Source organism: Fusarium subglutinans (genome assembly GCF_013396075.1).
Source record: "Fusarium subglutinans strain NRRL 66333 chromosome Unknown NRRL66333_c0000059, whole genome shotgun sequence".
In the NCBI taxonomy this organism is placed as follows: Eukaryota; Fungi; Ascomycota; class Sordariomycetes; order Hypocreales; family Nectriaceae; genus Fusarium; species Fusarium subglutinans.
Window position 1 is genome coordinate 91,551 of NW_023502122.1, and position 27,481 is coordinate 119,031.

General features: G+C 48.1%; 10 protein-coding genes across 10 annotated transcripts; 5 read left to right on the top strand and 5 right to left on the bottom strand.

Annotated features, from left to right (window-relative positions):
* Positions 1-54: 54 nt before the first annotated feature.
* Positions 55-1,151, top strand: FSUBG_5831 (CTP1-mitochondrial citrate transporter-member of the mitochondrial carrier (MCF) family; the record flags this gene model as incomplete). Its single annotated transcript, XM_036683970.1, has 4 exons — positions 55-207; positions 260-415; positions 466-638; positions 692-1,151. The coding sequence occupies 4 exons, from the start codon at positions 55-57 to the stop codon at positions 1,149-1,151; spliced, it is 942 nt and encodes a 313-aa protein (XP_036538615.1).
* A 975-nt stretch (positions 1,152-2,126) lies between these two features.
* Positions 2,127-3,753, top strand: FSUBG_5832 (vitamin h transporter; the record flags this gene model as incomplete). The annotated part of the gene is made up of 3 exons (XM_036683971.1): positions 2,127-2,374; positions 2,431-3,157; positions 3,205-3,753. 3 exons carry the CDS (start codon positions 2,127-2,129, stop codon positions 3,751-3,753), a joined length of 1,524 nt encoding a protein of 507 aa, XP_036538616.1.
* A 243-nt stretch (positions 3,754-3,996) lies between these two features.
* On the bottom strand, positions 3,997-5,253 carry FSUBG_5833 (uncharacterized protein; the record flags this gene model as incomplete). Its single annotated transcript, XM_036683972.1, has 6 exons — positions 3,997-4,381; positions 4,429-4,901; positions 4,953-5,020; positions 5,069-5,105; positions 5,161-5,180; positions 5,232-5,253. 6 exons carry the CDS (start codon positions 5,251-5,253, stop codon positions 3,997-3,999), a joined length of 1,005 nt encoding a protein of 334 aa, XP_036538617.1.
* Positions 5,254-6,385: 1,132 nt separating this feature from the next.
* FSUBG_5834 (uncharacterized protein) lies at positions 6,386-7,544 on the bottom strand (the record flags this gene model as incomplete). Its single annotated transcript, XM_036683973.1, has 5 exons — positions 6,386-6,519; positions 6,564-6,633; positions 6,678-7,000; positions 7,049-7,207; positions 7,256-7,544. The coding sequence occupies 5 exons, from the start codon at positions 7,542-7,544 to the stop codon at positions 6,386-6,388; spliced, it is 975 nt and encodes a 324-aa protein (XP_036538618.1).
* Positions 7,545-7,994: 450 nt separating this feature from the next.
* On the top strand, positions 7,995-9,817 carry FSUBG_5835 (sugar transporter; the record flags this gene model as incomplete). Its single annotated transcript, XM_036683974.1, has 5 exons — positions 7,995-8,066; positions 8,135-8,409; positions 8,463-9,006; positions 9,053-9,440; positions 9,492-9,817. 5 exons carry the CDS (start codon positions 7,995-7,997, stop codon positions 9,815-9,817), a joined length of 1,605 nt encoding a protein of 534 aa, XP_036538619.1.
* Positions 9,818-10,377: 560 nt separating this feature from the next.
* Positions 10,378-11,266, bottom strand: FSUBG_5836 (short-chain alcohol dehydrogenase; the record flags this gene model as incomplete). The annotated part of the gene is made up of 4 exons (XM_036683975.1): positions 10,378-10,641; positions 10,688-10,891; positions 10,939-11,183; positions 11,230-11,266. The coding sequence occupies 4 exons, from the start codon at positions 11,264-11,266 to the stop codon at positions 10,378-10,380; spliced, it is 750 nt and encodes a 249-aa protein (XP_036538620.1).
* A 497-nt stretch (positions 11,267-11,763) lies between these two features.
* FSUBG_5837 (succinate-semialdehyde dehydrogenase) lies at positions 11,764-13,373 on the top strand (the record flags this gene model as incomplete). Its single annotated transcript, XM_036683976.1, has 3 exons — positions 11,764-11,884; positions 11,935-13,188; positions 13,237-13,373. The coding sequence occupies 3 exons, from the start codon at positions 11,764-11,766 to the stop codon at positions 13,371-13,373; spliced, it is 1,512 nt and encodes a 503-aa protein (XP_036538621.1).
* A 2,496-nt stretch (positions 13,374-15,869) lies between these two features.
* FSUBG_5838 (uncharacterized protein) lies at positions 15,870-19,769 on the bottom strand (the record flags this gene model as incomplete). Its single annotated transcript, XM_036683977.1, has 7 exons — positions 15,870-16,259; positions 16,325-16,594; positions 16,652-17,886; positions 17,955-18,623; positions 18,674-18,764; positions 18,818-19,442; positions 19,504-19,769. The coding sequence occupies 7 exons, from the start codon at positions 19,767-19,769 to the stop codon at positions 15,870-15,872; spliced, it is 3,546 nt and encodes a 1,181-aa protein (XP_036538622.1).
* A 1,001-nt stretch (positions 19,770-20,770) lies between these two features.
* Positions 20,771-22,293, top strand: FSUBG_5839 (uncharacterized protein; the record flags this gene model as incomplete). Its single annotated transcript, XM_036683978.1, has 4 exons — positions 20,771-21,610; positions 21,664-21,721; positions 21,771-22,170; positions 22,224-22,293. 4 exons carry the CDS (start codon positions 20,771-20,773, stop codon positions 22,291-22,293), a joined length of 1,368 nt encoding a protein of 455 aa, XP_036538623.1.
* A 363-nt stretch (positions 22,294-22,656) lies between these two features.
* FSUBG_5840 (tetratricopeptide-like helical) lies at positions 22,657-27,294 on the bottom strand (the record flags this gene model as incomplete). The annotated part of the gene is made up of 7 exons (XM_036683980.1): positions 22,657-25,289; positions 25,345-25,542; positions 25,707-25,757; positions 26,355-26,462; positions 26,527-26,725; positions 26,790-27,107; positions 27,211-27,294. 7 exons carry the CDS (start codon positions 27,292-27,294, stop codon positions 22,657-22,659), a joined length of 3,591 nt encoding a protein of 1,196 aa, XP_036538624.1.
* Between the last annotated feature and the right edge of the window lie 187 nt (positions 27,295-27,481).

Here is a 27,481-nt window from a genome sequence, read left to right on the forward strand (position 1 = left end):
TTCGCCAAGTCCTGACCGTTTACCTTGACCTGGAATTACCGAATTACCCCAAAAATGGACGCCATTGCTACGACACAACCTATCGCTAAGCCTGCACTGCCCAAGCAGGCTGTAGCACAAACAGCGCCTGCGCAGAAGAAGAAGATTACTCCTGGTATTTCACTTGCTGCTGGTGCTGTTGCAGGTGGTGTTGAGGCTACCATCACAGTAAGCTCCCTTTGCGGCCTGGAAGTAGAGGATCGAGTGTTAACAGGCTTAGTACCCCTTCGAGTGGGCAAAGACAGTAGCGCAGCTGAGTGCTCGCCAAGCACCCGCTGGAGTGGCAGTCTCCAAATCTCCATTTGCCGTCATCGGCCAAACAGTTCGTTCCGATGGCATTCGAGCAATTTACACTGGATGCTCTTCATTAATTGCTGTGAGTATCTCTTTTCAACCCAATTGAGGCCTTTGATCTAATGTTATTAGGGAACTGCTGCCAAGGCTGGTGTTCGCTTCCTCTCTTTTGATGCTGTCAAGGCTCAATTAGCAGATGCCAATGGAAAGCACTCAGCCGGATCAAACATCCTCGCTGGTATGATTGCCGGTGCGGTTGAGAGTGTGACTGTCGTTACACCTACAGAACGAATCAAGACTGCTCTGTAAGTCACCATTAAAGGATCTAAGTAGGTGATCATTCACTAACCTGTGACAGCATTGATGATGCTCGCTCAGGGAACAAGCGTCTCAACGGCGGCTTCCACGCCCTACGCACAATCGCAGTTGAGCGCGGCGTCCGCGAAATCTACCGCGGTCTCATGTCTACCACTCTCAAGCAATCAGCCACATCCGGAGTCCGAATGGGCTCCTACAACATCCTAAAAGACACATTCAAGTCCGACGGCAAGAATCCCTTCATGACATTCGGCATCGGCGCTATTGCCGGTGTCATCACTGTCTACGCCACACAACCCTTTGATACCATCAAGACGAGATCGCAGTCTGCCAAGGGTCTTGGTATGGGCGAGGCTGTGCAGCAGGTTCTGCGTGATGGAGGCGTGAGAGCATTCTGGAGTGGAAGTACCATGCGGTTGGGACGGTTGATTCTTAGTGGTGGTATTGTATTCACAGTGTATGAGAATATTGCGGGCTTGTTGATGGGAATGAAGAAGTAGAGTGTGCGTCGGGAATGTTTTGTGTTTTGTATCTCATTTACGGGAAGTTTGGGTCGGAGTATTAGCTTATGGCATTAAAACGATTTCATGTATCATTCATAGACGATTTTCCAATATCCTATGTCCATTTCAAACCATATTTTCTACACATTTTCTGTGAATGCTTCTTATAACTTGACGGTGTTGCTACATCTACAAATGCCCTGTACAGACCTTCACTGCACAATCTTTCTCGCCGTATCTTATCGTATAACCGTAATCTATGCTTATCAGATCCATCATACAAGCTTAAACATAACCGTAAACTCATGCCGATCTCACCGAGGCATTTCCGCGTCCTCAACGGCGATCGTCACAATCATGTCATGCCAGACCGTCCCTACCCCAGACCATCTATCCCAACACTCGGACTTCCCCGCACTGCCCTTCGCCTACCGAAAACTTGGTCCGTGGGAAACTGGAGTCACTTGACTGACTGCAACGCCCAGGGTTCAGCAGCATCGGCCTCCCCCAACTTCAACCCAGCTCCGAACCCTTAACCGAGAAATATCTCTCTCCATTCCCCCGTGGGGGAAAAGAGTCACCGGGAAGGCCTTGGCAAGCAATTCCCGCGGGAACAAATGACATCCTCTGCTATCCCCCGCAAAGCAGATTCGAGACCGTAGTTACTGGGGTTCTCCGCGTCTTGCCAAGACTAAGTTAAGGTTATGCGTAACCTTAATGGGGATAACGCTACGAGGGCACCGATGAATTTTCCCAGTTCCGCACTGCGGCTGACTCGCCATTCACCCAAACCCGCTCGTTTCTCACTCTCAGATTGAGCAAACAACATGACGAGAGTCCTGCCAAGTTGTGTATAAAAGTCTTGGGAGATCCTACCCCAGATTTTCTGTTCTTGCCCAGACTCATCATCACTTCTTGGTTCTCCAGTCCAGTTCCACCCAGCTACCCACCCAAGTCTTGGACACGCCCAGCATGACTGTTTCGCAGAATAACGAGACCGCCTCTCACAATGAGGACCGCTTCGATGAGAAGGCAGAGGTCGCGGCTGTTGAGAACGCCATCTCTTCGCCTGTCGGACATATCCCCCCCATTGAGATCCAAGCTCGCTTTCCGCTCCTGCGGGATCTCTCGCAGACGCAGATGGACGCTTTGAACAAGAAGGTTCGCAGCAAGGTTGATTGGCATATGATGCCTTGTGTCACCCTCATGTTTTTGATGAAGTAAGTCAACCTTTCACCAAGACAGCCAAGATAGCCAAGACTAACGGTGAGCTTAGCTACCTCGATCGCATCAACGTCTCCAACGCTCGACTCGCCGGTCTGCAGGATGATCTTGGCATGACTGATACCGTTTGGAACGCGGGTATCTCGACCTTCTATGTCGGATACCTCATTGGTCAATTGCCCGGTAATCTCCTCATGGCCAAGACGAACCCCAAGTTCTTCCTGCCTACCATCATGCTCATGTGGAGCGCGGGTACAATCTGCATGCCCGCTATGACCAATGGTGTCGGTTTTTGTGTCGTTCGCTTCTTTATTGGTCTGATGGAGGCTCCGTTCTTCCCTGGTCTGACGCTCATGACTTCCTCTTGGTACACCAAAGAGGAATCGCCCTTCCGCATGGCGATCTGGCACGCTGGTAACACCATCTCCAACATCATCTCTGGTTTCTTGGCTGCGGGTATTCTTGAGCATATGGACGGAGTCGCTGGTATGCACGCTTGGCAATGGTTCTTCCTCATCGAGGGTATCGTGTCCATTATTGTCGCTGTCGTCTCTTTCTTCGTTCTTCCCTCTTGGCCCAACGATACCAAGTTCCTTGATGAGCAGGAGCGTGAAATGGCTCAGTACCGAATTCTGGTTTCCAACGGTGGCATCGATGAGAAGGTTGGTGGTACTTGGGATGGTGTTCGTGATGCCGTCAAGGATCCCTTCACCTGGTACTTCTGCCTCATGCACTTTGCCCTCGTCACTGCTCAGAGCTTCAAGGATTTCCTGCCTTCTGTAAGTACACACAGCCCACCATTTCTGATCCCTACTAACATCTTTAGATCATGAACACCTTTGGCTTCAACAAGATGACCACATACCTCATCCAGGCTCCTCCCTACGCTCTCGCTTACATCTCCGCCTGTATCATCGCCTGGTCTTGCGGTCACTTCATGGAATCAACATACCACGTCGTCATCCCCATCATCCTCTCAGCAGCTGGTTGCGGTATCCTCATCGGCACCATCAACGTCGCCGCTCGATACGTCGGTATCATCCTCCTCGTCTGCGGTACCTACAACGGTCTCAACCTGCAGCTCTCCTGGGAAACCACCGTTGTTCCCGCTCCTCGTGCCAAGAAGGCTGCTCTTATTGCTATCGCCAACTGTATCAGCCAGGTCAGCCATTGGTTCAGCCCTTACTTCTATCCCCGAAGCCAGGAGCCTTTCTACCGCATGGCTGGTGGTCTTCTCCTTCTCGGCTGCGCTTTGACTGTTCTCTCGGCTTTCCTTGTTCGATGGAGGGCTCAGAAGCTTAACAAGAAGCTTGATGAGCAGGAGGGATGGACTCCTAACTCTGGTGTCGAGCGTGGCTGGAGATACAAGTACTAAGTGCGATATAAAGACATTGGAGATTGTGGTCTGGAGTGATGGACTGGTATCTGAACTAAGAAGCAATTTGGAAGGAAGTATGAGTTTTTATTTATCCTTATGATCCATCGTTATGAGTAATGAATATGTTAGCGCTTCACTTCACACTGGTTACCAACTGTGATTTCATGGGATCCATCATTCGCATTGGCTTTGCAAACGGTGATAATGTTGATATGATAATGTGAACTATGATACATACAATCAACGCTCTTCGTACTGACGCACCTCAACTGTTCGAAGAATATGCGAGTCATCCAGGCTTGCTCCATGTCCCCCACTCCCATCACCAATGCTACCGGTACTTCCCTCAGTGGTACCATCGCCCGCACGAACATTAGTGGTCACGTACGACTTGCCATTCGGTATCAGAATATTCTCGTCACTTCCCATATCCCCGTTATAGTGAACGCTCTCTGGTGTATGCCCCGTGTTTCGCGACCGCTGTTTGGATGAACTCATCATCTCGAACTGCGACCTCGAGTAATTGGACGAATAACCTGGCTTGTCCTTGTGAAGAATGGACTTCCATAACATTGGCATAAATGGGAAGCACGCGCAGACGACTCCAATACCACACTCAGCGATTCTGACTGCTGTTAGTGGTGTTTAAAAGCATGACCTTCGGTGACTCACCCAGTAAGATTGATTTGCAGAAAGACGTAGGTCTGATCCAGGCTCTCCCCATTATGGATAATAAAGACTAGCCTGACTAGGCTAAAGATGCAGGCAATACCCCCAACGCCAAAGATAGCGACGATCTTGAGCTTTGCGATAAGTCCAACTTGGAGTTTCTTGGTCAGAGGACAGGGGAGAAGAAGGACAACGATGTCGCTGAGAAGACTGATAATGTTATCGACAAGAATAAGAACTCGCTGATTGAAGCATTCGCCATCGGTTGTAACGCCCCAGAACATTGAGATCGGGCGACAGATGAACATTTTGAGGAACAACATGGTTACATAGTAGACGCCCATGACTCCAAGGAAACCGTATATCCATTTGACGTACGTCTTGTAAGGGGCGAAGATACTGGCGAGGAAGAGAAGAATAGCTGCTTTGATGGCGAAGACTGTTGGACCGTAGTTGACCATTGTCGCATAGACCGTCTGCGATAAACTTAGCCCATGGCCCGGTTGGGACATAATGAGTAGACATACCTGGTAATACCGCGTTATGAGGTGCTCTGGGACATCCCATTGGTGAAGACCACCGCCGTATCTCAGCACTATGATCTTTAGCCTCAAGGGTTTGGGCCTGGGCGAGAAGTACTTACTCAACAGGCACATAGTGCAGTATCCCATGAAGCCAATCTGACCGAAAGTTAGTAACAGACATAGGACCAGTGTACAGCTAACCGTAACATACATATCCAATGACACAAGCAACTGTATATCTATGTTAGCAAGTGACTCAACGTTTAGTGAATGCGGACATACTATCATCTAGCCGAAGCCTCATCGCCAGCCTGTACCGGGCCCACAGACGTAAACAAATGAAGATCGTACATACAGACATTGCAATTGCATTAGAAACAATGCAAATGTAGTACAACTCTCGATTGGGATTGTCAAAATTGGATTCCTTGCCCGGAGGCGGTTCCATCGCTGGTTTCGTCATACTGGCTGTTAGTCGACTGCAAAAGCCTAGGTGCCTGAATAGTCGAGATGCAGAATCAAGAGAAAAACTTAAAAACAACAGATGGTAGATGTAGCATGTCGAGGCCATATGTACCCACTGTAAGACACCAGATGCAGGTAATAGGAGCTACGACATGGCGGCGAATCCTCCGTTCAGTGATCATCCGCAGCTGACAGTGGGACCAGTCAAATCTCTCGGGCCTAGGATCTTGAGGCAATGAATGTAATAGTCACAGAAAATATGATCAGTTGCTGATTTCACATGGGCTCGGACGAGTGATGGACCGGTACGAGTGAAACCCCTGAGAATGGCCCATTGTTCCTGTCGCATGCAAATGAGGTCATAGAAGAAAGTTGCTCGCCTGCTACCGAGATCAATACCCGCCTAAGTTAAAACAACAGGGTCAGATTTCCCCCGGGAGACATGGACATAAGATTCGATGGCCTGCGGGAAGAATACGATTGGCTTGCCACGATCAGAACATCAGATAGGTATTAATCTTCAGCAAGAGTGGAGGTTTCATTGTGAGACATGGTCCCTTTGGCAAGCGATCCTGCATTCTAACGGCGAATCCTTTAGAGAGAAGAGTCAACAATACTGCATAAAGCTGTGAATGGATTCCAGAGCAGCTACCGAAATTAGACCACCTCGGCACTCAAGATAGAAGGGATCGCCATGTCATATGCATGTTGGTCGTCCCGTGGTTACATCGCTTCCGTATTCGGCCCATTTATTGTCGATCACCGTTGCCGGTTTGATCCCCCGTGCCGTCTTCTCTTTTCTCGGTTACGAGAGAATTTGTTAAAGAATCCTTGTAGTCACATGTAATTACTGATTGAGTGGCTGTCGCTGTCAGGGAAGGGTAGAAAAAGAAACGAGAATGATACGATTTTAATTCTCTGTCTCAAAGTATATTGAGCTGTCATTTAGTGGCATGTGAACGTGATGCCGCCTAGAAGATTGCTTGTGCATTGGGTGGAGAGGAAATACCACCTTTCATGTTGAATGGCGAGGAAGACATGAAGAACGTCCAGCGTTTTAACTTCTTACATGTCTCGGCCAATTTCTCCAGATCAAACAATTCGCCTGCACTTCATTAGCTCTAGAGCCTCTGCGTAGAAATAACTCACCAATCGGCATGCCCCATCCAGCCAGCATGTACTCATGCATCAAAACACCCCCCTCACTTGGTGGATATACCTGCAGCCATCAGTCCCTGACATAGCACTGTTCAATAAACTTACCTCCCAGCTGATAGCATCGCCCGCTACAGCTGCAAAGCCCGTGTTCCATATCCACTTGAGCACATCCATTGTTCCTTCGACACCTGCGTGTTGGGGACTTGATGAAGCAGCATATGCCTTTTTGGCGTCTACATCCATGACATGCTCCCATTCTTTGATCACGCCAATACGGACAAGAAGAATATCGCCGCGCTGGAAGGTGATGTCGCATTCTTTGGCGATCTGGAGAATGTCGCTGAGTTTGACGGTGTGTAGTGAGAAGGTTGAGTAGGTGATGCCCTTCTCCTCAGCCCATGAAGCGTAGTCGATCAGAACTCCGCGGCCTGTAATACAAATCAGATATGAAACCAGGGCTGGGGGATCTAACTGACCTGTTATTCCTTCTTGAGCCCAATGATGAATACCAATACGACCATTCTCCCTATCCAAAATCTCCTCCTTCGTCGTCCCCCCATAAAACACTCTCTCTTCACTCCCCTCTTCCCTCGGCATAGAAAAGTGTCTCAACCCATCCCACTGACTACTCTGCTCTAACCTCAAGTCAACAAAAGTCCCAAAACCACAAGACCAATACTAACGCGGGTTCATAACGTAGATATCATCAAAAGCAACACCATCCAGCAGCGGCACCACCTTAAGCTCGCACGGCTGCCGGTTAAAGCACGCGAACTCAAGCTTATTCAGATCCCAACCGAGATTGACGCGGATCCCAGTCTTGATCTGTGTCTGTGCGGCTGAAGCCACCCGCTCTGGCGTCAGCAGCACGAGACGGCCTAGACCTTCTTCTCGACTGCCCGGTTGGCCTACCCAGACGCGTTTGGGGTCGGGGAGTTGGTCCCATTGCTTTTCCATGAATGAGGGGTCCATTTTTGGAAAGATGTAGAGTGATTGATGCGGGAGGTTTGCAGTAGAGAAGCTTGTTTATAGCATCGCGTTGTGCTAAGAGCTGCATGTTCCATAAACTGCCACTCACCGAAGTTTTTGAGACAAGGATCGGTTAACGGATTGATTGGTGTCGCACTTAGATGTTTCTCAGTTACATCCAAGTGGGTAATAATATGCAGACCTGTCACAACAGGTAAATCACGCTGTCAATCCCTGTAGGCGGCAGGCCAGTCGACACCGGCACGTCTCTTCCATCTCCCGGTGATTGATCTGCATGGGCTGGGGTTACACTAGGAATGTGACTGTCAAAAGACCACGCCGATCACAGTTCTTCCCTCTCCTCTCTGCTTAATTGACTTTCTCTTTTCTTCTTTTTCATTTCTTTTTTCCCCTCGCTCCCGTATCTTGTCGAATTGGTACACGCCGCAAAGAATGCCGCAGACCGGGAACCAGACGAGCTTGTACAACAAGCTCGTCATTACTTTTGTCGCCATTGGCGGGACGGTAAGTTTGACCCCTTGTATTAACGTTTAATTACCAGTACGACATGCTTACATACATTTGACACACAGACCTACGGATATGCAGCGTCTATCATCGGAAGCACAATCGGTCAACCGGGCTGGTACCAATTCTTCAATCTTCCTGCTGATGGGGAGCCGGGCTACGATACTATAACGACACCGGCGATCGCGACGGCCAATGGACTGTTTTCTGCTGGCGGCGCGTTTGCGTGCCTGGTGCTCATGTGGGCTTGTGATTATTATGGGAGGTTGAGGAGTATTCAGTTTGGATGCGCTTTGGGGGTTCTTGGTGGTGTCCTTCAGTGCGCTGCGCAGAACCTTGCGTGAGTACCAGACTCATTGAGTGTTGTCGCAATGAAGGCTAATGGTGTTGTAGTATGTTCCAGGCTGGACGATGGATCATGGGAATGTGCGTTGGTCTGATGGCTACCGTGACACCGATGTATCTCTCCGAGATGTCCAGTCCCCTCGCACGCGGTTGGCTCGTCGGCCATCATGCCATCTTTCTCGTCTTCGGATACATGCTATCCTCATGGATCGGCTTCGCAGTCTACTTCTCCAAGAACCTTGAGTTTGGTTGGCGCTTCCCATTAGCCTTTCAAGTCTTCCCACCACTGGTCTTGCTTCTTGGTTCGCCCTGGATCCCTCGCTCGCCGAGATGGCTCATGTCCAAAGGTCATCGCGAAGAAGCGTGGTCCGTTCTCGTTCGTCTTCGTAGGTCGGCCAATGATCCTGAAGATCTGGTCGCCAAGGAAGAGTACTATCAGATTGAGAAGCAGCTTGAGCTTGATGCAAAGAAGCTTGAGGTTTACGGGGGAAACCCATGGAGGGCTGTGGTCCAGAAGAAGAGCTATCGCAAGCGTATGCTTATTGGGTTCATGACGCAATGGGGTGCCGAGTTTGGTGGTCCTCTCATCATCGTAAGTGCCAATCTCTTCAATCGAGGTCACGACTAACAAGCGTGAGAACAACTATGCAGTCATCCTGTATACCAGTCTGGGCCAAACTGGATACATGCCGCTTCTACTCTCGGCTCTCTGGTTGACTACAGCCGGACTGATCTACAATCCTGGCGGTGCTTGGCTACATGACAAGGTCAACTCCCGTCGCAAGATGTACATGACTGGCTTCATCGGTATCCTCATTACTACTTCAATCTACTGCGCGATGATCTCGCTATATGCTGGCACGGACAACAAGGCTGGAAATGCCATGGGCGTACTGTTCATGTTCTTGTATCTCGCCTTTCAAGGAACCTTCTGTAACACAACCATGTACCTCTACGTCTCAGAGATCTTCCCGACCGAGATCCGATCAATTGGCATTGGTTGGTCTCTGTTTGGGCAATTCGCCGGTACGTCCAATCATCCAAATACACCAAGAGCTTACTGACTGACACGTCTAGCTACCATCATCCTTCTTCAGACAGCGCCCATCGGGTTCAATTCTGTCGGCTGGAAATACTTCCTCCTCGTCATCTGCTGGAGTGTTCTTTTCATCCCCGCCATTTATTTCTTCTGGCCCGAGACTGCTAGACTGTCTCTGGAGGAGATTGGTAAGCAGTTTGGCGATGAGGTCGCTGTGCATATCACGGATGCGACGGATGAAGAGCGCGCGGCGATTGACAGGCAGTTGATGGGTGAGATTCATGGTGACAACAAGGCGCCTGTTAATGCTGCCAACGAGATACCATCTAGCAATAGTAGCCAGTACATCGCGACCAAGCAGTAAGCTGGCGAATGTCTGTTCCGCACTGGCTATACCGAGTCCGAGATCCTGTCAGGGTTGGATAACATCCAGATAGCATTAGGATTGAGCCATTCATTACACGCCCTAAGACTTATGCATAGCGATATTCAAGGCTCTAACTGAGTCCGTGCATAAACCGAAACGTGACAGAAGAGCCAGGCATAAAGTTACACTTCACGTAAGGCTCTCATGCCAAGACGCAATCCCGCAACCCTTGCCTCTCCCCTGGGATTCCCGGCGCCGCATCGTCAACCCGAAAATGCCAGTGCTTGATCTCGCCGCTTTCACAATCACGTCAATTAGTTCATCAGCTGCTTGTCCCCGCCCGATCTTGGGACCTATACGCGGCAAATGTGACGAGCGCTGGGGTCACAGCACTAATGCCGAGCATTCACATGTTCACCAACACTCAAAGGAATCAAACCCTGGTTAATTGATCGACAAGCTGCATGGGTCTTGAGTGTCTCTTGTCTCTTGTCCCATTCAGTGCTACATGTATTTTTGTTGCACTGCATTGTTCTCTCAATTGACAGGTAAGATGTCTAGATTGCCCTCCCTCCATCGACATCCAGATTAACACCTGTGATAAACGAAGCCTCCTCACTCGCCAAAAACACCGCTGCCTTCGTAACATCCCTAATCTCCCCCATCCTTCCAAGGGGAACATTCCCCAGCGCCTTCTGAACCTCCGGCGTGATCTCCTTGCCAATAAACGTAGGAAGTAGACCCGTCATAGTCGCCAAGGGACAAATGGAGTTGACGCGTATTCCATCCGGGCCATATTCCGCTGCAAGACCCATGGTCGCCTGTACCTCGTCGTTAGCTTTGCAGTGATATGGGTCCATGACTTACGTTTGCGATTGCTCCTTTGGATGCGTTGTACCATACTAGCCCGGGTCGAGGTCGATGAGCGCCTACGGAGGCGATGTTGATCATTGAGCCTTTTGAGCCTTGCTTTTTAATCTGGGCTGTGAAGGCGTTGCTGCCGAGGAAGACGCTTTTCACGTTGACGCTCATAACCTTGTCGAATTCTTCTTCGGTGACCAGATTTGTGCTCTGCTGCCGTCAGCTTCGCTTGCATCAGTTGAGCCTCAGTCATTTACCTTGTTCTCGTAGCTGGTACCGGCGTTGTTGACCAGAATGTCGAGATGTCCCCAGACCTGAACGGCTTTCTCAACAGCGCTCTGCCAATCCGCTGCTTTGGTGACGTTCATGGCCTGAAACTCAAAAGATTCCGACGACGCAGCGAATTTTTGGCCTGTTTCTTCGTTGATGTCGCAGATGAGAACTTTGGCGCCCTCTTCAGCGAAATGCTCGGCGATGCCTTGGCCAAAGCCAGACGCGGCGCCTGTTTATCTTTAGCGTTGGTCAGAGATGCGATGAGGGGTACACACCTGTAACGATAGCGACTTTACCATCTAAACGGCCCATGACTGCTTTCAATACTTGTGAGATTGCTGGAGAATGGGGAACAGATTCAAGCGACGTGATACATATATCTGCCCCTCACGCTCGTCGTTCACGAGAATTGATTCCCTTCCACGATGGGTAACCCAGGAAGAGTGCAGATCTTAACCGTGTACGGCAGGTGGCTTGAAGTCTCGGCATCTGCAGCGATGAGCCGACTCGCTGATTGTGCGGGTGGTCAAGAAGCGGGGAATCTTGCCATGACCATTACTAACCGAGTTCTTACGTGCATACTGCCATACCCTGAAGGTAAGGCATATGATGAGAGCAACCAACAGCCTTCATCGAACTTGAACCGTTGCATCAAAGTATTTGTTGACTCTTGGAAAGACAAAGAAAAAGGTTACTCAGGCCGCTTGAGTCACATCTATTTCATCAACTTTAGACGCCAGTGTTGACAATAACCAATCAGGCTTAACACAAGATGGCTTATTCACTGCCGTTCAAGGTATGCATCTAATATGAGATCCGTGGAATCAACTGACAAGCTCAAGCTCAATCGTCCTGATCTCCTCATCGCCGATTCCTACATCCAAGGCCAAACTAAACCTGCCCTCTCCGGCTCAACCTTCGACGTACTCGGTAAGCCCCCTCCATACCACGACATCTCACCGGTCTGACACAGCATCTAGATCCCGGGAGCAATAAACCTTGGACAAAGGCCACCAACAACTCAGCCGATGACGTCGATGCGACTGTTCGCGTCGCACACAAGGCGTTCCAATCCTTCAAGAAAACATCCCCTCGAGCACGCGCCCAATGGCTCCTAAAATGGGACGCTCTCATTCGTGAGCATAAAGCAGATCTAGCCACGCTCCTGGTATATGAGACGGGAAAGCCATACGTCGAGGCAATTGGGGAGATGGACTACTCTTTGACCTTTGTGTCATGGTTTGCAGGAGAAGCAGAGCGCATTCAAGGAACGTGCTTTGCCCCATCTGCCCCGGACAGACGAGTTGTCACTATCAAGCAGCCCCTCGGTGTAGCAGTCGCCTTGGTGCCATGGAATTTCCCCGTTGCTATGGTTCTGAGAAAGGCAGCGGCTGCGTTGGCAGCTGGTTGCACGATGGTAGTTAAGCCATCGCCTGAAACGCCAGTCACTGCCATGGCTTTGGCCAAGTTGGCCACCGAGGCTGGATTCCCAGATGGTGTTCTGAATGTCTTACCGACAAGCTTAGAGAACACGCCGTCGCTTAGTGAGGCTCTTTGCAAGCATGATCTGGTCAAAAAGGTCACCTTTACGGGATCAACACGCGTTGGGACTCTGATTGCGAACCACTGCAGTCCAGGTCTCAAGAAAGTGGTTCTAGAGCTAGGCGGCAATTGCCCTTGTCTTATCTTTGACGACGCAGACATAGAAGCAGCTTTGCGAGAGCTTGTCGGGCTCAAGTGGCGTCATGCTGGCCAAGCTTGCGTTACGGTCAATCGCTTCCTTGTGCAGTCTGGGGTGTACGACAAGTTCCTACAGCGCTTCGTTGAAGAGACTGCCAAGTATGTCATCGGCCACGGCGCTGCTAAAGGAACTACCCTTGGACCTGTGACGAAACCAGAGAGTCTGGATCGAGCTGAGCGTCTGATTGAAGATGCTGTTTCGAAAGGTGCGAGAATTGTTACTGGAGGTAATCGTGTTTCTCCGAAGGGAGGCGAAGGAGGATATTTCTTTGAGCCGACGATTCTCGCTGATATGTCGCATGATACTCTAATCTCATGCGAAGAGTGTTTTGCGCCTATTGCTGCTTTCTATAAGTTTGAGACCGAGGAGGAGGCTGTTCAGGCAGCTAATGATACACCAATGGGTCTTGCTAGCTATGCGTTTACTAAGAATGCGGACCGTATCTGGCGTATGCTTGAGAATCTTGAAGCTGGGATGATTGCACTCAACACAGGTAGGTGAAGGTCTTGCAAGCTGATGATATGCGCTGACGAGATACTAGGCAATTCTTCTGCGGCCGAGTCACCGTTCGGAGGGATCAAGATGTCAGGTTATGGAAAGGAAGCTGGAAAGGATGTAGCTGTGAACGAGTACATGATCTCCAAGACGGGTACTATCACAGTGCACGGGCTTGTTTAGCCGATGAGGAACACATATACATATATGGGCATTAGTAGCTAGCCTTCAACTACCAGTATTATCTCCACTGGCACCATATTAGAAGCGAGGAGATAACTATATCTAGCTGGAAACTAGCAATCTAGTCAAAGCCCCGAGGCTGAGACAAACAAAACTATCTCTTAATCACCAGCAACTTTATATCGTATAATCGAATCTTAGCATAATGTATGGTTATTAGTCTACAGAGCTATACGCTAATCATCTGGCAAGAGAGAATCTATAATCTATATAAGCTTTAATTATAATAATTAAGAACTAAAGTATTAAGATAAAGCCTAAGTATATTTAAGACGTAAATCGATCAGTTATAAACTTAATCTGTTAGCAAAATTCTAAATAAACTCATTATTGTTAAAGTTTAGTAGCTGGAATATGATATTACTTAACAAGCATAAGGTACGGTTCTGGAACAGGGCACGCATGAAGCTTGGCTAAGTCAGTATTTACAGGTTAAAGCTTGAATCTTATATGTGGTGGCGGAGTAATAGAACTCTAAGACATGGCGGTTCAATATACAAAACGCGCAATCTCCTCTCATATGTACTCATTTTACCTATATTACTTTCGCTCGATTACAGCTGAATTTAAAGATACACACCATAAAGCCTCGGTCCTCACTAAACACACACAAAAGGATATCCTTGCTTTCCACTTGTGCACTGTTGAGTGGTCGACCGGTCATAGTTCAATAATATCCACCTTTTTAATGTTTACGCTTTCCTCTTCTAACGAGAGGGATACCATCTCCGATATTTAACCGATCCGAAAAAACCTGGTCTGAACAAGGCACACATTCTTTTCAGTCAAGCCCCTTGTGCGGCTAGTGCGGCCACTGGCTAATCGAATTAAGGCGGGGTTACCTGCAGGCTACAAGGTAACAGTAAGGAAATCTTGCTAACAATTGGGAACTCTTGTGGACACTGGCGAACATCGCACTCCACTACTGCATACCTACTAGCATCTCGGAGTTTGCTTCCATGTGACTATGGATGACGGTGCGAGACATGAAGTGGCCGACTTGGCCCATGGTCTTGGTTTTCGAGATGAACAACAGACCACCTATGTTCCCTATCTCAACTACATCCAAGGATGCTGGCCGGGAAAACGAACTAAGAATGAATTCTTGCAGTTGTTTGCCGAAGTCGTAAGGTTCTTCATCGGTGAGACGAGCTACTCTCCATTCCAGGATGTGGATTGACATTGCAAGCAGAACATCACGAGTCTTCCGTTCAAAGCTACATAGATTCTCTCGTGAATAGCAGTCAACACACCTACTTTCAAGACACTCCTCCGGCCTCCCAAGTTCGGCAAATCGCAGTTGAGGATGCAGTTCTGCTCATACTTGGCTCATGGACTTTGATGCGCACGTATTTTATCCCTTTACATGGACGACCGAGACATATTTTTCGGATGGCCTTAAATCATCAATCTGATATTGAGCCTCTGCAGCAATCTTTGTTCAATTTGATTGGAAGATCCGGCTTGATTCCAAATTCAAGGGAAGCCCTGGCACCCGTTGAATCTGTTACAGAACCGGATGTGGAACTGGACGACATGTCTTCACTCAATCCTTCATTTGCCAATCACTCATCGGCCGGGCTAATTGAGTCACTGTCAATCGAAGCTAGGGACCTCAATCTATCCAAACTCATGACTCTGGCCCGGGTGCGTCTAGTATGGACGGACAACCTGTCCCGCCATCTTTTGCTATCTAGACGCGGTCAGAAGAAGTACCTTGAACTTTTTGCCCTTCCATGTGCACTGCATCGAGGAAGTCTCAACGTATTTGGCACTATTGGCATTTCTGCCGATCTACTAGATGAAGTCGAATCATCCTATGCAAACCTTTTTAACCCAACCGTTCCAAGCCGTATACACAAGTATGCCGATAGCTTCATCGGGCTTCGACTATGGTGTTGGTGCCTTGGCTGCTCTTCACAGCGGTTGAAAAGTCGCGAACTGCGTATGCTCAGAGGCCAGGTCTCTCGTGTGGGACGACAGAATAACCGATTCCGTCATAGTCAGCTCCAACTGCCCTACGACCCCATGCTCGATACTTTAGCTGGACGGGAGGCGACCTGGTGGGATCAAACCGAGTTCGAAAATCTCTGGCCGCGAATTCTGGCTCTCGAGAAATGCTTGCAAGAAGCGCGGCCGTGGAGTTTCTGGGTTTTGCTACGAGATAAACGGGACACAGTTCAATATTGGACATTTCTGTACGGTATTGGGTCCTTTTTGATCTTTGGATGTTACTAATAACCATTATTAGGTTCGGAACACTTATTCTCGCGCTTACTGTAGTACAAGTTATCTTGGGGGCTTTGCAAGTGTCTGGATCATAAAGCTCTGTATGTGACGCTGGGCGTTTAGCATTCGCGTTCGAGTTGTTCTGGTTAAGAAATATTCCTTGTGGATAAGGTAATACGCTATGGATTCCAATAAACAAAGGAAGCCTCACCTAATGTGATGCTTCTCTCTTAATGCTTCAGGGACTTGGAAGGCCCCATAAAAGGCTACACGCCCCTGTTCCAACCTGCTGTATAGTCTTGGGCCCTCCAAGTCAAAGTTTTGAACGACGGATACATCCTGAACGAAAGAAGTAAATCCAGCCACCTTGGCACATGCCGTTCCATCTTCAAGCTCCTCCATTGTGCACAGGGCTGTACCACTCTGGGCCCCGTCCGGCCGGAAATCTGGATGGATCCGAAACAAGAGAGACCTAGCTACCAGACTGGTCCAGACCTCTGAATCTTGCGTCGCATCTGAGCCTGGACTAGGGCGCCGTAGAGAAAAGCGCGCCGTCTTCGGTGGTTGCCTCATTCTGAAGATTCCTTGCCCAACCGCCTAAGCTTAATAGGTAAGTGACTTCGGGAGAAACGGCATTCGGATATGGGAAATGGGAGACATACCTGGCATTGACATTCCAATAGTCCTATGCTCTTGATGCTTGCTTGCCTTGAAAGTGTCGTGGAAACGTGCCGGAGAAGGTGAAGCTTTGTTGTGCGATACCTGATTTCCTGCCAGCCGGAATTCGAGAGCCATTCAGTTGGGACAGGGGTTTTGATGCTTGACACGAGTTCGACTGGGGCATTTGACACGTCAACTAAGCTGATGTCGTGGAGAAAGCCAAGGGGAAAGTGGCCTGCAGCTGGGTCGAACGTTTCACAAACGGGTCCTAGCTATACCAATGGAGACTGGAGTCAGTAGAAAGTATGTCTTCATAGTGGTTAATTTACCTCTTTGTTACCATTACTGGAAACTATCTGTACGTCGCTAATCCACGACTCTCCCGGGAACGAAACCGACTTCGCTGCTGTTAGTGCAGAGGTAGCGACGTGTGTAGGTATTGTCACGAAAGTCCTGTCTCCCATTCTTGTCATGAGACCGATTCGACCCTCGTAACGGTCCTTCAGCTTGATGCCTTTGACCGATGCCTGTATGGCGCTTCCAATAGTCAGCTTAAGCATGGGGTCAATGTTTGCCGCAGATGGTTGATTAGCCGTGGAGCTGACACCTAGAGCCGACTGTGTTGACATTGAAGCATTTGTCAAGGTTTGAGGCACTTCCACCGAGGCTTGAGTAGTAATCCCCGCTGTAGGAGTCATACTCTCCATGATATAACTGACCTCAAGTCCACCAAATTCCCTGGGCTGGTGTGAAAGGGCATACTGGTAGTCAAAGTCATCCGGAATGATTATCTGAAGCTGGCCGTTGATCAGAAGGTAAAAGCCCAGGGCATTCTCATAGACCTTGAAAATCTCTGATATTACGTTGTCTGTTATTTGCCTCGTCGGATCAATAAACTTTGGATGAGGATCGGGCGGTGGAGTGACTGGTGCTCTGAGCGGGTACCTGCTTTCAACAGGGATGACAACGGGGACATCTGCAATTGCAATGGGCACCTTGTCTGTTGAGACAGAGTCAACGGGGCTGTAGGTCCAACATCTCCCAAACTGGTGTACTTCGTCAAGTTTCATGTCTAACAAAAGCTCTTCATTAATCGAGGACATGCCCGTGGCTCGCCCTAGCTTCTGGGGACGATCTAATCCTTTTGCTGCTGGAGGGACTCTAATTTCATAATCTTTTGCTATTTGTTGATCAAGGGTCAGTGGTAGGGCTTCTGCTTGAGTCTTGCCCCAGGTTGACGGGCCATCGCGTGCATACGCACTGGGGATTGGATACGCACTGGGGATTGGACTCAGAAGGGGTGGCAGTTCGCTGCTACTGGTTGAGTAGATGGTGTTTGCAGGTATTCCAGCTCGGGTCTTTTGGTGAAGCGAGAATTTTGATGGACCGGAAAGGGACGCATTCATGCTCTTCTCGTTATTCAGAGCTCCATTCTGGTCATCCCGGCTAGAGCCAGACCCATCAGAGTCCTTCAGCGTGCCTATATCGATGAAAACCTGAGGAAATATGCCCGATTTGCCATTGGCATTCGTGCCTGACCAGCACCAAAACTCTTTGCATCGCCCTATCCGAAAGTTAGAAACAGAAACTATACAAATGCAAAATTAACAGATTTCTAAGCCGGCAACTTACAGCTGATATTGGTGATAACCTCATCCTTCTCAAACTTAAGCCAGTGTCTATCCCTGGTGTTGAATTTCCACCTTGCGGTGGCCATGGGTAGGCTCGTCCCTCCCATCTTAATCTCACCAAATCGTGGCAAGTCTAGCCTTATGATGTCCATCGGCAAAGACGCATACACTCCGTCATGCCAACCAAGACACCATTCGCCGCAGTACTTTTCGGGCCATGAGAGGCCGACGATCCTCGCACCTTTCGCTAGCTCAAGTGCTGGGGTTTGATCATGCAAGAGCCGCTGGCCATATAATCTTCTCGCAGCTTCTTTAGATACCCCAGCAGGCATTCTGGAAATATCATCAGACTTCGCCAATACTGGGTGACTCTCAGATGGCGACTTGAAATGTAAGTCATAGTTGTTTTTATGGTGATCTGGAATTTCGTCCTGTTCGATTGATGTTAGTCCTTGAATTGCCGGTAGAGGTCGAGGATGCCGAGCTAAGTGAGCAAAGAGCGCCTTTTGACTGAAAAATACTGTTGCATCGCTTGCATGTAGGGTTTGACCTTGATGAACGCAGAAAATACACCCGTACGTAATGTCGTCTGAGCGTCGTGATGGCAGATGACTCTTCTGGAGGAAACGGAGGCGGTAGCCGATCCCATTGCGGACGAAATTACCACGCTCTGGAGGAAAGTCAGCATTCCAAGCATATCGGGTATAAGTTTCGACGTACCGGATTTGTTGATGTCCAAATCAACCTCCTTGAAGTCAAGTTCAAAGTGACACTCAATACATCTTGCAGTCACTGCCATGGAAACGATGCCCTACTTTGATCAGCAGGATGCGATACCCAAATATGGTGGGAGAAGAGACAGACTGCTCTCACGGTTTTTCGAAATCCAGCACCCCCATTGATGATCTCCTTTGCACCATTGCAAAATCCCCCATGCATATAAAAGGAACTCTGAGAGCTGAGTTTGCAGTCAGCAGCGAAGGGAATTGGTGGTTGTTGGGGAGTTGGGACTTCCGTCCCAACAGGAATAAGAAGGATATCAACTTTGGGCGACCCAGTGGGTTGTTCTGGCTTGATCACGTCCTGATAGTTGTGTATCAACGGACCCTTTATCCAAGGGGGACGCAGTTCAGCTGTGCTAAAAGTTTCACTACTGTCTACAGTCGAAATTGTAGAAGCTGGCTGGCCTGTGAAAATTACATTCATCCTGTCGGTTCGGATATGGTCGAAAACAGAGCTTTGGTTCGAGTTTACCGACTCTGGGCGTGATTTTGGTATTGAAGATATACGAGGTCGGACAAGGGTCGGAAAGAAGCGTGGGCGACTGTTCTGGTCGGTGGCGACCTCGATCCTCATGTTTTCGAGGATATCGTAGATTTTGGGAGCAGCGTTGCGAGCCGAATTCTCCAATTCCACAAACTTTTCGGCTTCAAAATCGTCAAGCTCTATATAGTCATCAAACTCCCACAATAGGTCGTTCAATTCGGTTCTAAGGTACGCCATTGAATCTTCATAATCGTGTCAGTCAGAGTCTGTTCGGTGATATGAACGAAATATTTGCAACTATAGGCCATAGCGAATTATGGAGACGCGACTTGCCATTCTCCTTGAGGAAATCTATGAATTTGAGATCGTGCTTGTCCAGGAGCATGCGACACAGCGGATCGAGTCTCTCAAGAGCCCGCTCGCCCTCTGTGATGAGGCTCCGAGCAGCCTTCAGCATAGGCGTATTATCGCCAGCATTTTCTAAAGCGATCCGACCTTGCGCGATGATGTCATAGAAGGGGGACATAACGAGGTCGAAGACATCATCCATGGCGAGCTGAAGGACTCGAAGCTCGACAATAACTCGTAGAGCAGCTTAAACGAGGGAGTTTGGTCAAGAATGGCGGTTAGGACACCGATGGTGTGCGTGAGCGGGTTGAAGCAAAGATTTGTTGACTGTGTTGCCGTTAGCTTCAAGTTGGATGTGTCTGAGAGGCGCGTCAGTAACTTGGTTAGCAGAACTGACAATCTTAGTCATGCTGTCTTGAAAAAGAGTGCTGAGCGGGGGAAACGGGAAACGAGGGGCACTCGACAGGGCAGACTACCTAGCTTAGGCACCAGCCAAGGCGGAATTGAGCAACGGGCTGCTGCTGTCAAGTTTAAAGCTCTATTTATGTGAGGCGCGTGAAGTAAGCATTAGCTACGGGATCTATCAACTTGAAATAACACTCTTATAAGCCCAGTTCAGGAAGTATACCGACTGCCTATAATTGCCCAAGATGATTTTTTTCCAGCTAATCAACGAGATATCCCACATAGCTAATAGTAAAAACAGAATATCTCTATTTTGTATCAATTTGGCCTTACTGAGCCTCAAGGCCATCATCAACCTCACCACCAGTAACCTCGAACTAGCACTATCCTGCAACCTTTTCTTGCGTCGCTGTAGTTTCCTGCCTCCCCATAAGCGATTTGAGAACCTCTCTATTGTTGTTCGTCAGATCAGCAATGAGGTATCGATCAGTCGAAAGGATTTTAGAGTGTCTGCTTCCAACAAAATAGTGGCTTGTTAGCCAATAGCAATAATAGCTCTGTTACATGCTGACAGGGTTGAAGAGATTAAGGTGGCATTCTTCGTAGTTTCTGAGGCAGTGACTCCTGGGGAGTAGCTTGATACGGACTAGAGCTGACATGACACGGAAATCCGTTCGCTCCTCCAGCACAGACCGAGTGGTTTCTTGCCGCAATCCTCTTTAAGTAAGATAACTTCTCCCACTTATCAATAAGATTCACTGCCGGAATCGACTATTCTATGTGACGTTGTCGCCCAAGATGGAGATAATACCGGTTTCATGGAGCGACCAGCCCAACCCAATCCCCAACCTCCGCACCCGAACATTCTTCATAACTGACCATCCTCTCGACGAGCAAATCCTCAAAACCGGTCTAGATAAGCTGATCAGGAATTACTGGAAAAAGTTAGGCGCGCGTATTTTCCCATCGCGTGGAGATACGCACCTGGAGTACCATTTATCTCATGTTTTCCCAGATGGCTACGAGCTCTTCAAATGGTCATCCGTCAACGCCGGGTATCCATATGGTGAAACTTATGAATTATCCAAGATTCTGCATCCAGGCGATTGTGTAGCCTTTTTACCAAACATGGAGACTATAGACGCGCGACTGAGACCAAAAGATTGGCCATATGAACGAAAAGACGAGCCGCCCAATTCACGGTTGTTGTATATCCATTTAACCAAGTTTTCGGATGGGGCTGCTCTTGCGATGAGTGTTCCGCATGTCTTTGCTGATCAAGGCGGATTGGCCAATATCGTCAGGGCTTGGCTTACTGTTATCGAGGGAAAATTACCGCCGGAGATGACGGGGTACAAGGATGATGTGTTGGGAGGCGAAAAGCTCTCCAACGTTGATGTCAAACAGAGTGAACGGATCGGACGGATGCGCATCCGCAGCAAGAAAGACCAGGCGTTGGTGATTGGAAGAATTGCTCTTGACTTGCTGAAAGATAAGAAAGAGGAGTCTAGACTCGTTTTTCTGCCGATACAGGTAGTACAGAGTTTAAGAGACAAGGCCAAAGAGCGTTTAGATGGTAAGCACGTTTTGACGAGTCAGATCAGCAACGGTGATATCATCACCGCTATCTTAACAAAGGTAGATTATAGATGGCTCAAATGTCTGTCTATTGTGCTAAATACGTCGCATAGCTTGCCAGAATCACTTACAACCTCAAGTACAAGATTTCGCTTTCCTCAACCATCAACTGTAAGTCAAACTAAGACATCAAAGACATCAGCTAACGAATCAGTACAAGATCGCATCCCCGAGCTTCACAGTGAGACAGGTGAAGGGTATGTTCATAATGCAGTCCATTACGCCACAAGCAACTTCACAATAAAGCCTTCGACAGAGCTAGACAAAATTGCTCTCCAGAACCGCATAGCCGTAACAAAAGCCCTAGAGGAATCGAACATCAAAGCTAAAGTTAGCACTCTCCGAGAGATTGCCAAGGCAAATCAAGTCATGCTTATCTGCGAACCTCACCATAAACTCTACAGCTCTTCAAATTGGAGTGGTTCATGGCAGGGCATTGACTTTACAAAGGCTGCGCCCAAGTCATATGACTTGTCAAGCCATAGGAAAGATATGGTTATTCTTGGGCAGAGCAAGACACTCAAAGCGCCAATGAGATATAAGTGTGCTGCCGTGCCAAGGTATAATATACTAACTAGTTAATGGATCGTGCTGTAATCATATGTCAAACAAGTGAAGGTTTCTGGTGCGACTTTGCAGCTCCAGCCAAGACTATGGCTTTAGTCGAGAAGTTCTTTAGATAGGATCCTTCACTGGGAATTCTGTTGGAGGAGATGGAACATTATGGTACTTCTAAGAGACGACAAGCGTTTAAGTCTAACTGCAGACCCCATTGCCAATCGTGTTTATTCTTATACTGAAAGTAAAGTGGTACTCCTAGGGCAAATATTATAGCTAACATCTTAGACAATATTTCTTTTTTCGGTCCAAAGGTAAATACATAACTGGAGAATCCTTTTGAGCAGCTAAAGCTACTTTTAACTGCACAACGTTATAGTCCAACATTAGAATCTGGGGGTCAATGTAGTAACAGATGTAACTCGAGATAGTATCAATTTATCAATAAAAGTAAGGAAAGAATGTGCCGATCAGTGGCGGTATATACGTCACATATTGTCATCACCCAAGCCCTTTGGCAGCCTCATCCATCCTGTATCAGCCGCCGGCATCCCTAACCACATCCATAAACTCTCCTCACGAGCCCAACGCAATTTCTCCTTCCCGAGAAGATCATTCGCTCCGTCAGTATTCCCTTTCCGTAGCAATTTTAGCGCCCGCTCTGCAATCTCTAGCCATCTTGGTGGATCAGGCTCATCATCAGGATCGTTCGCCTCATCTGCGACGATACCATCAAAGAGTGAATCTGCGGTACCCTCATCCCCATCTCTCCCTCTGTATCTAAGCATATATGCAAGGTCGAGTCGAACCCACTGGAGGGCCCTGTTATTGTACTTCTCATCGATCTCGAGGAGTAATAACTCCAGTATCCCGATAGACTTGTCTAGTTGTCCATCCTCGAACAACCAAAGGGCTCTCATATGCTTGACTTGGCAGGCTCGTATAATATTTTGCTCTCTGTCTAGTCTTCCGTTGTTTTCAAGCTCTTCGATGATTTCAGCTGATTCATCTTCTCGACCAAAGTCTCTATATGTAATCGCCAATATAAGAGCTGTATCGAGCGTCAAGAAGTGAGAGAGGTGCCAGAAGCTACGTCGAAAGCCAAGTGCAGGTTGAATATTCTGCAGAGCTCCCTCATCGGAGCCCAATTTTCGATACAAATCTCCCAAGAAGATCTGCGTAGTTACTCCAAAAGAGTCCTTCGGCCCATACTGTTCTTTTCGCTTGTCACGCACGAACTCCAGTAGTTTGATGCCTTGTTCAATATGACCAGCTGATGCATTAGCAACAGCATACCACAATTGAGCTATCAGATAGCCATTGCTCTGGGGACCTAATATTCGAAAGAGCCCCTCCAAAGAATCAGTAAGTGTGTTTAGTGCTTTCGGCGAGTCAAGCATGAGATATTCAGCCTGAGCTTTGAAAACGAGTGTAAAGTAGGAACTGGCATCGTCAGGACCTCCAACTTCACGTTGGGCGTAGGCTAATTCGGCATAGAGTCTTTGGGCTTTCGGGAGTTCGTTGTTGAAAAGAAAGGTATATGCTGCATCTGCAGCTGCTCGAAGCGCTAGAGGGTGACGTGGTCCGAGAAGATCCTTGAGCCCAGCAGCGACCTTCCTGCGAACTTCGGCCATTTCAGCCATCCTTCCCTTGTCGAAATAGTAGAACCCGAGATGCATCAGAGCCAACCACTGCAATTCCTTGTCTTCTTCGTAATCTTTGAAGACTCTGGCAAGTTTTCGATAAGGGAACTCGAAGTAGTCATCTAGATGTATCAGAGATCTATCGCGGTGACTCAAACTCTTCAACCAAACCGTCAAAGTCATCTCTGTTGACCGGATGGCTTGAAAGTCGCCAATATCCCTGATCGAGTATTCAGCCCAGTGTGCGAATTGGAGTAGATGTAGAAATTTGTTGGCGAGCTCCAATAAACTTTGGTCCGGAGACGAGAGGGCTGTGAGATGAATGTACCAATAGCGAGCAGCATATTCGTAAAAGGTCTCGTCGTCAGTGGGATCTGAGCCACCGACTCCAATGTTCTTCCTTAAACGCTGACCGATGCGGTCCTGACTTGCATAAGCCTCCCTAATCAGAAACTCGAGACACTTCCGAGCCAAAGTCGCATCGGGTGCTGATTTCGAGAATCTCGTGTCACCGATCCCTCCACTAAGCAAGAAATCTCGGACAGAAGCATGACTGAGGCTCACGCTACCATCAACAACCTGGATCAAAGGTTGGCAATGGGTTGAAGTAATAAACTGGGCAATACCCGAGTCTGGAATGAAACCAAGGGCGTCGTCCAATTCATCGATCTTGAAATCCCTTCGAGCTCCAAGCAACATTAGAAATATATCCTGGCAACTCGATTTACTCTCGTCATCAAGGCTGCTTAGCCTATCCAGCCAAACATTGGTATAAATGCCCCAGATATCATTGGGCCAGTTTTCCAGAATTGCTTCGAAGGTCCCCATTTTGAGAGTGGTTTTGAACTGCTGTAGCAGTTTTGTAGCCCATAGAAAGGAGTTTGCATCGCGCTTGAGTCGGGAAGTCACCTGAAGCTTCATCTCCTCTGTGAATTTCAACTTGCTTAGTGCGGTATCACAGAATGCCATAATCTGAGGTAGAATATCTTCTTTAGTGATTCTGATCTCATTCATGTGGAGTCTTGACGAGGTTCCGAAGCCAAACATATCGTTGGGGCGAGAAAAGATAGCTATCTTTCCGCTTGTGCGGTCCAGGACCTGTTGAAAACACTCCAGGAGCTCCTCTGCTTGCCCACGGTTGCCGAAATTACATTCATCGATAGCATCAATGAGCAATACGAACTCTCGTTCTTTCTCTAGAAGGGTAACACAATGGGGCCATAGCTGCTCAAAAGGGCAATCTTCAAATCGCGACTTGTACTGATAATATGAGGGAACAAGCTTTGTAAAAACCTGCTCCTGAAAATCTTGAACTGGATATGTTGAAGGAAGAAGCTGGGTAAGGATTGAAATTGGAAAACTGGCCCTGTCCCGCTTCTGTGAGGACGCATTACTCTGGAAGGCGTGTGTGAAGACAGTGTGTCCTGATTGAGATAAGGTACTGGAAGTTTGATGGGCGAGTGCTGATTTACCCACGCCTGTAATATAGTCAGTTGGTCATTCATCTTAATGCTTCGTCGGTTGAGCACATACCTGGCTTACCCACTATCCAAAGTGGGCTCGGGAATTTATTTACTAGCCATTTCTGGTACGTTGGGTGCGTAGTGAGCCACTTGGGCTGCGCATCCGAGGCTGCAACATCGAAACCTTGTGGACGACTGGCAATCGGACTAGCCAATGGACTGATGCAGTCGTGAATCTGACTAATGTCCATTCTCATCTTGCAAGCTCCTACATAAAAATGTGAGCATCAGCTCACTTGTCATAGCTGAATGACGTAAACGAAGATAACATCAGTCCTCCTTTGTCGGTGTATGGTTTAAGACTCATGGTAATGAGATTCAATTGTGCCTCGGAATTACAGTGATATGATAGTTAGACTTTTGTTCTCTTACCTGTTTGCACATCATATGCCAGCATAGCCTCGGTAATCATCTTGGTTTGTTCTGGTAGAGAATACGGTCAGCGTTGAGTCGTGCGCAGTCATGTGCTTCAGTGTGATGGTAGGGTAATCTGGCAAGATGCTCAGGTGATATTGACAATACCACTAATATATCACTGAGCTTTAATATCGGATCACTCGGTGGCAAATGAAGCTGAAAAATTGACGTGTAGATGCCCCGCAGTGGGATAATTGGAGGGGAAGGTCAGAAACGCGACTTGGGATATCCTGGGCGAGGCTGTGTTTAGATCAGGTGACTCAGAGCCAATAATCACAAGATTTTGCAATACAGGGGGCGAGATAAGGCAAAACCTTGGTACGAAGAATAGTTGGTTGGCATACAATAACAGGGCAGGGTAATGAGACATGCAATTTGCTTTTACATACCTATAGAGGTTTCAGATGTCTGTAGAATTCTTAACATCTCTTCCCTTATTTGTTTGTCTGTGCAATCAGTCAACTGAGAACATGCAGTCCCTTCGTTATGAAGCCTCACTTTCTTCTTTATCTACGAGTGCAGATGGTCAGCCAGGTCAGGCATGTTTCGACGGAGCTGAATAACAAGGCAATATATCAGTTTTACCAAGGTAGATAGACTTACCTTCCCAATCCACTTCCTTGTCCAACCTTGCTGCTGCGCTTTGCAACTGGGCGACTTTTTTCTCGAATTCTTGTCTAGTATTGTTGAAGAACGACGCTTGAAGTCTCGCTGTAGTGGAAATTAACGTTAGGGCCCAGCCGGGTGCCTCCGGGGAATGAAAAGTCTAACTCACCCAACTTATCTCGTCGAAAGCGCTCAATGGCAGAGTGCAAGAAGTCGAGAACATGGTAGTATAAGTCCACCGTGGCCTCTTCCACTCGCCGTTTCTCTCCAAAGCTTTTCGCCATTCTTGACCATCTCTCCGCATGTTGTGCAATAAGGAATATGCCGTTCGCCGTTACTTCTGACGCCTCTTTGCAATCCACGACAACCTGTCCTTCGTTAGCTGTTGTGTACCCTGTGTACCCTGTGTACACAGTCCTGATTAAGGAATACCTGTAGAAGGTAGCGTATAGAACCCCAGACAAGTGCTGTAAATTTCGGCTCCTGTTGAATGAAAACGTCGATGATCTGGGAGTGCCTCTCAAAGTATGACGCGATGTTGAGGAAGACCTTCTCCACCGCTCCTCTTTGCCTTTGGTAGTTGACATACGTCTCCTTTGCCATTTGTATGAGCTCGTCCACCGTTTCTACCGTCCGCAATGGTTGGGCATCGTTCGGAGCTTGTATCGTTTTATCTACTTCTGCATCCTTTATTGTCTTTTTGAGTTTCTTTCTCTTCTTTATCTTTGCCGCTCGTGTCTTCTCAAGCACCTATGAGCAGCACATGGGTTAGTAGCACCGGAAACAGTGCATAGACCTAATCAACTGGGTTTTGAGGTGCTGCTGGCGCAGGATGCCGTTTCACTGTACTAACCAGATTTGCTTTTTCCCAGCACAGAGCATCCTTTTCGAAGAACCTTTTGAGTTCTTTTTCAGAAGGAACAGTTTCGTCGATCATAGTATAATGCCATACAGAGTATGCTAACGATATCTGTGGCAGAGGATAAAGCGGGCCTTCCATTAGGAATAATTCATTCTACATGTGAAATATGCTAATCTAACCCCAAATTCTGGACTCAGGCAGAAAAGGTCTCTCCATACTACACCATGTACATGTTCACTACCTCCAAGGTTCCAAGGGAGGT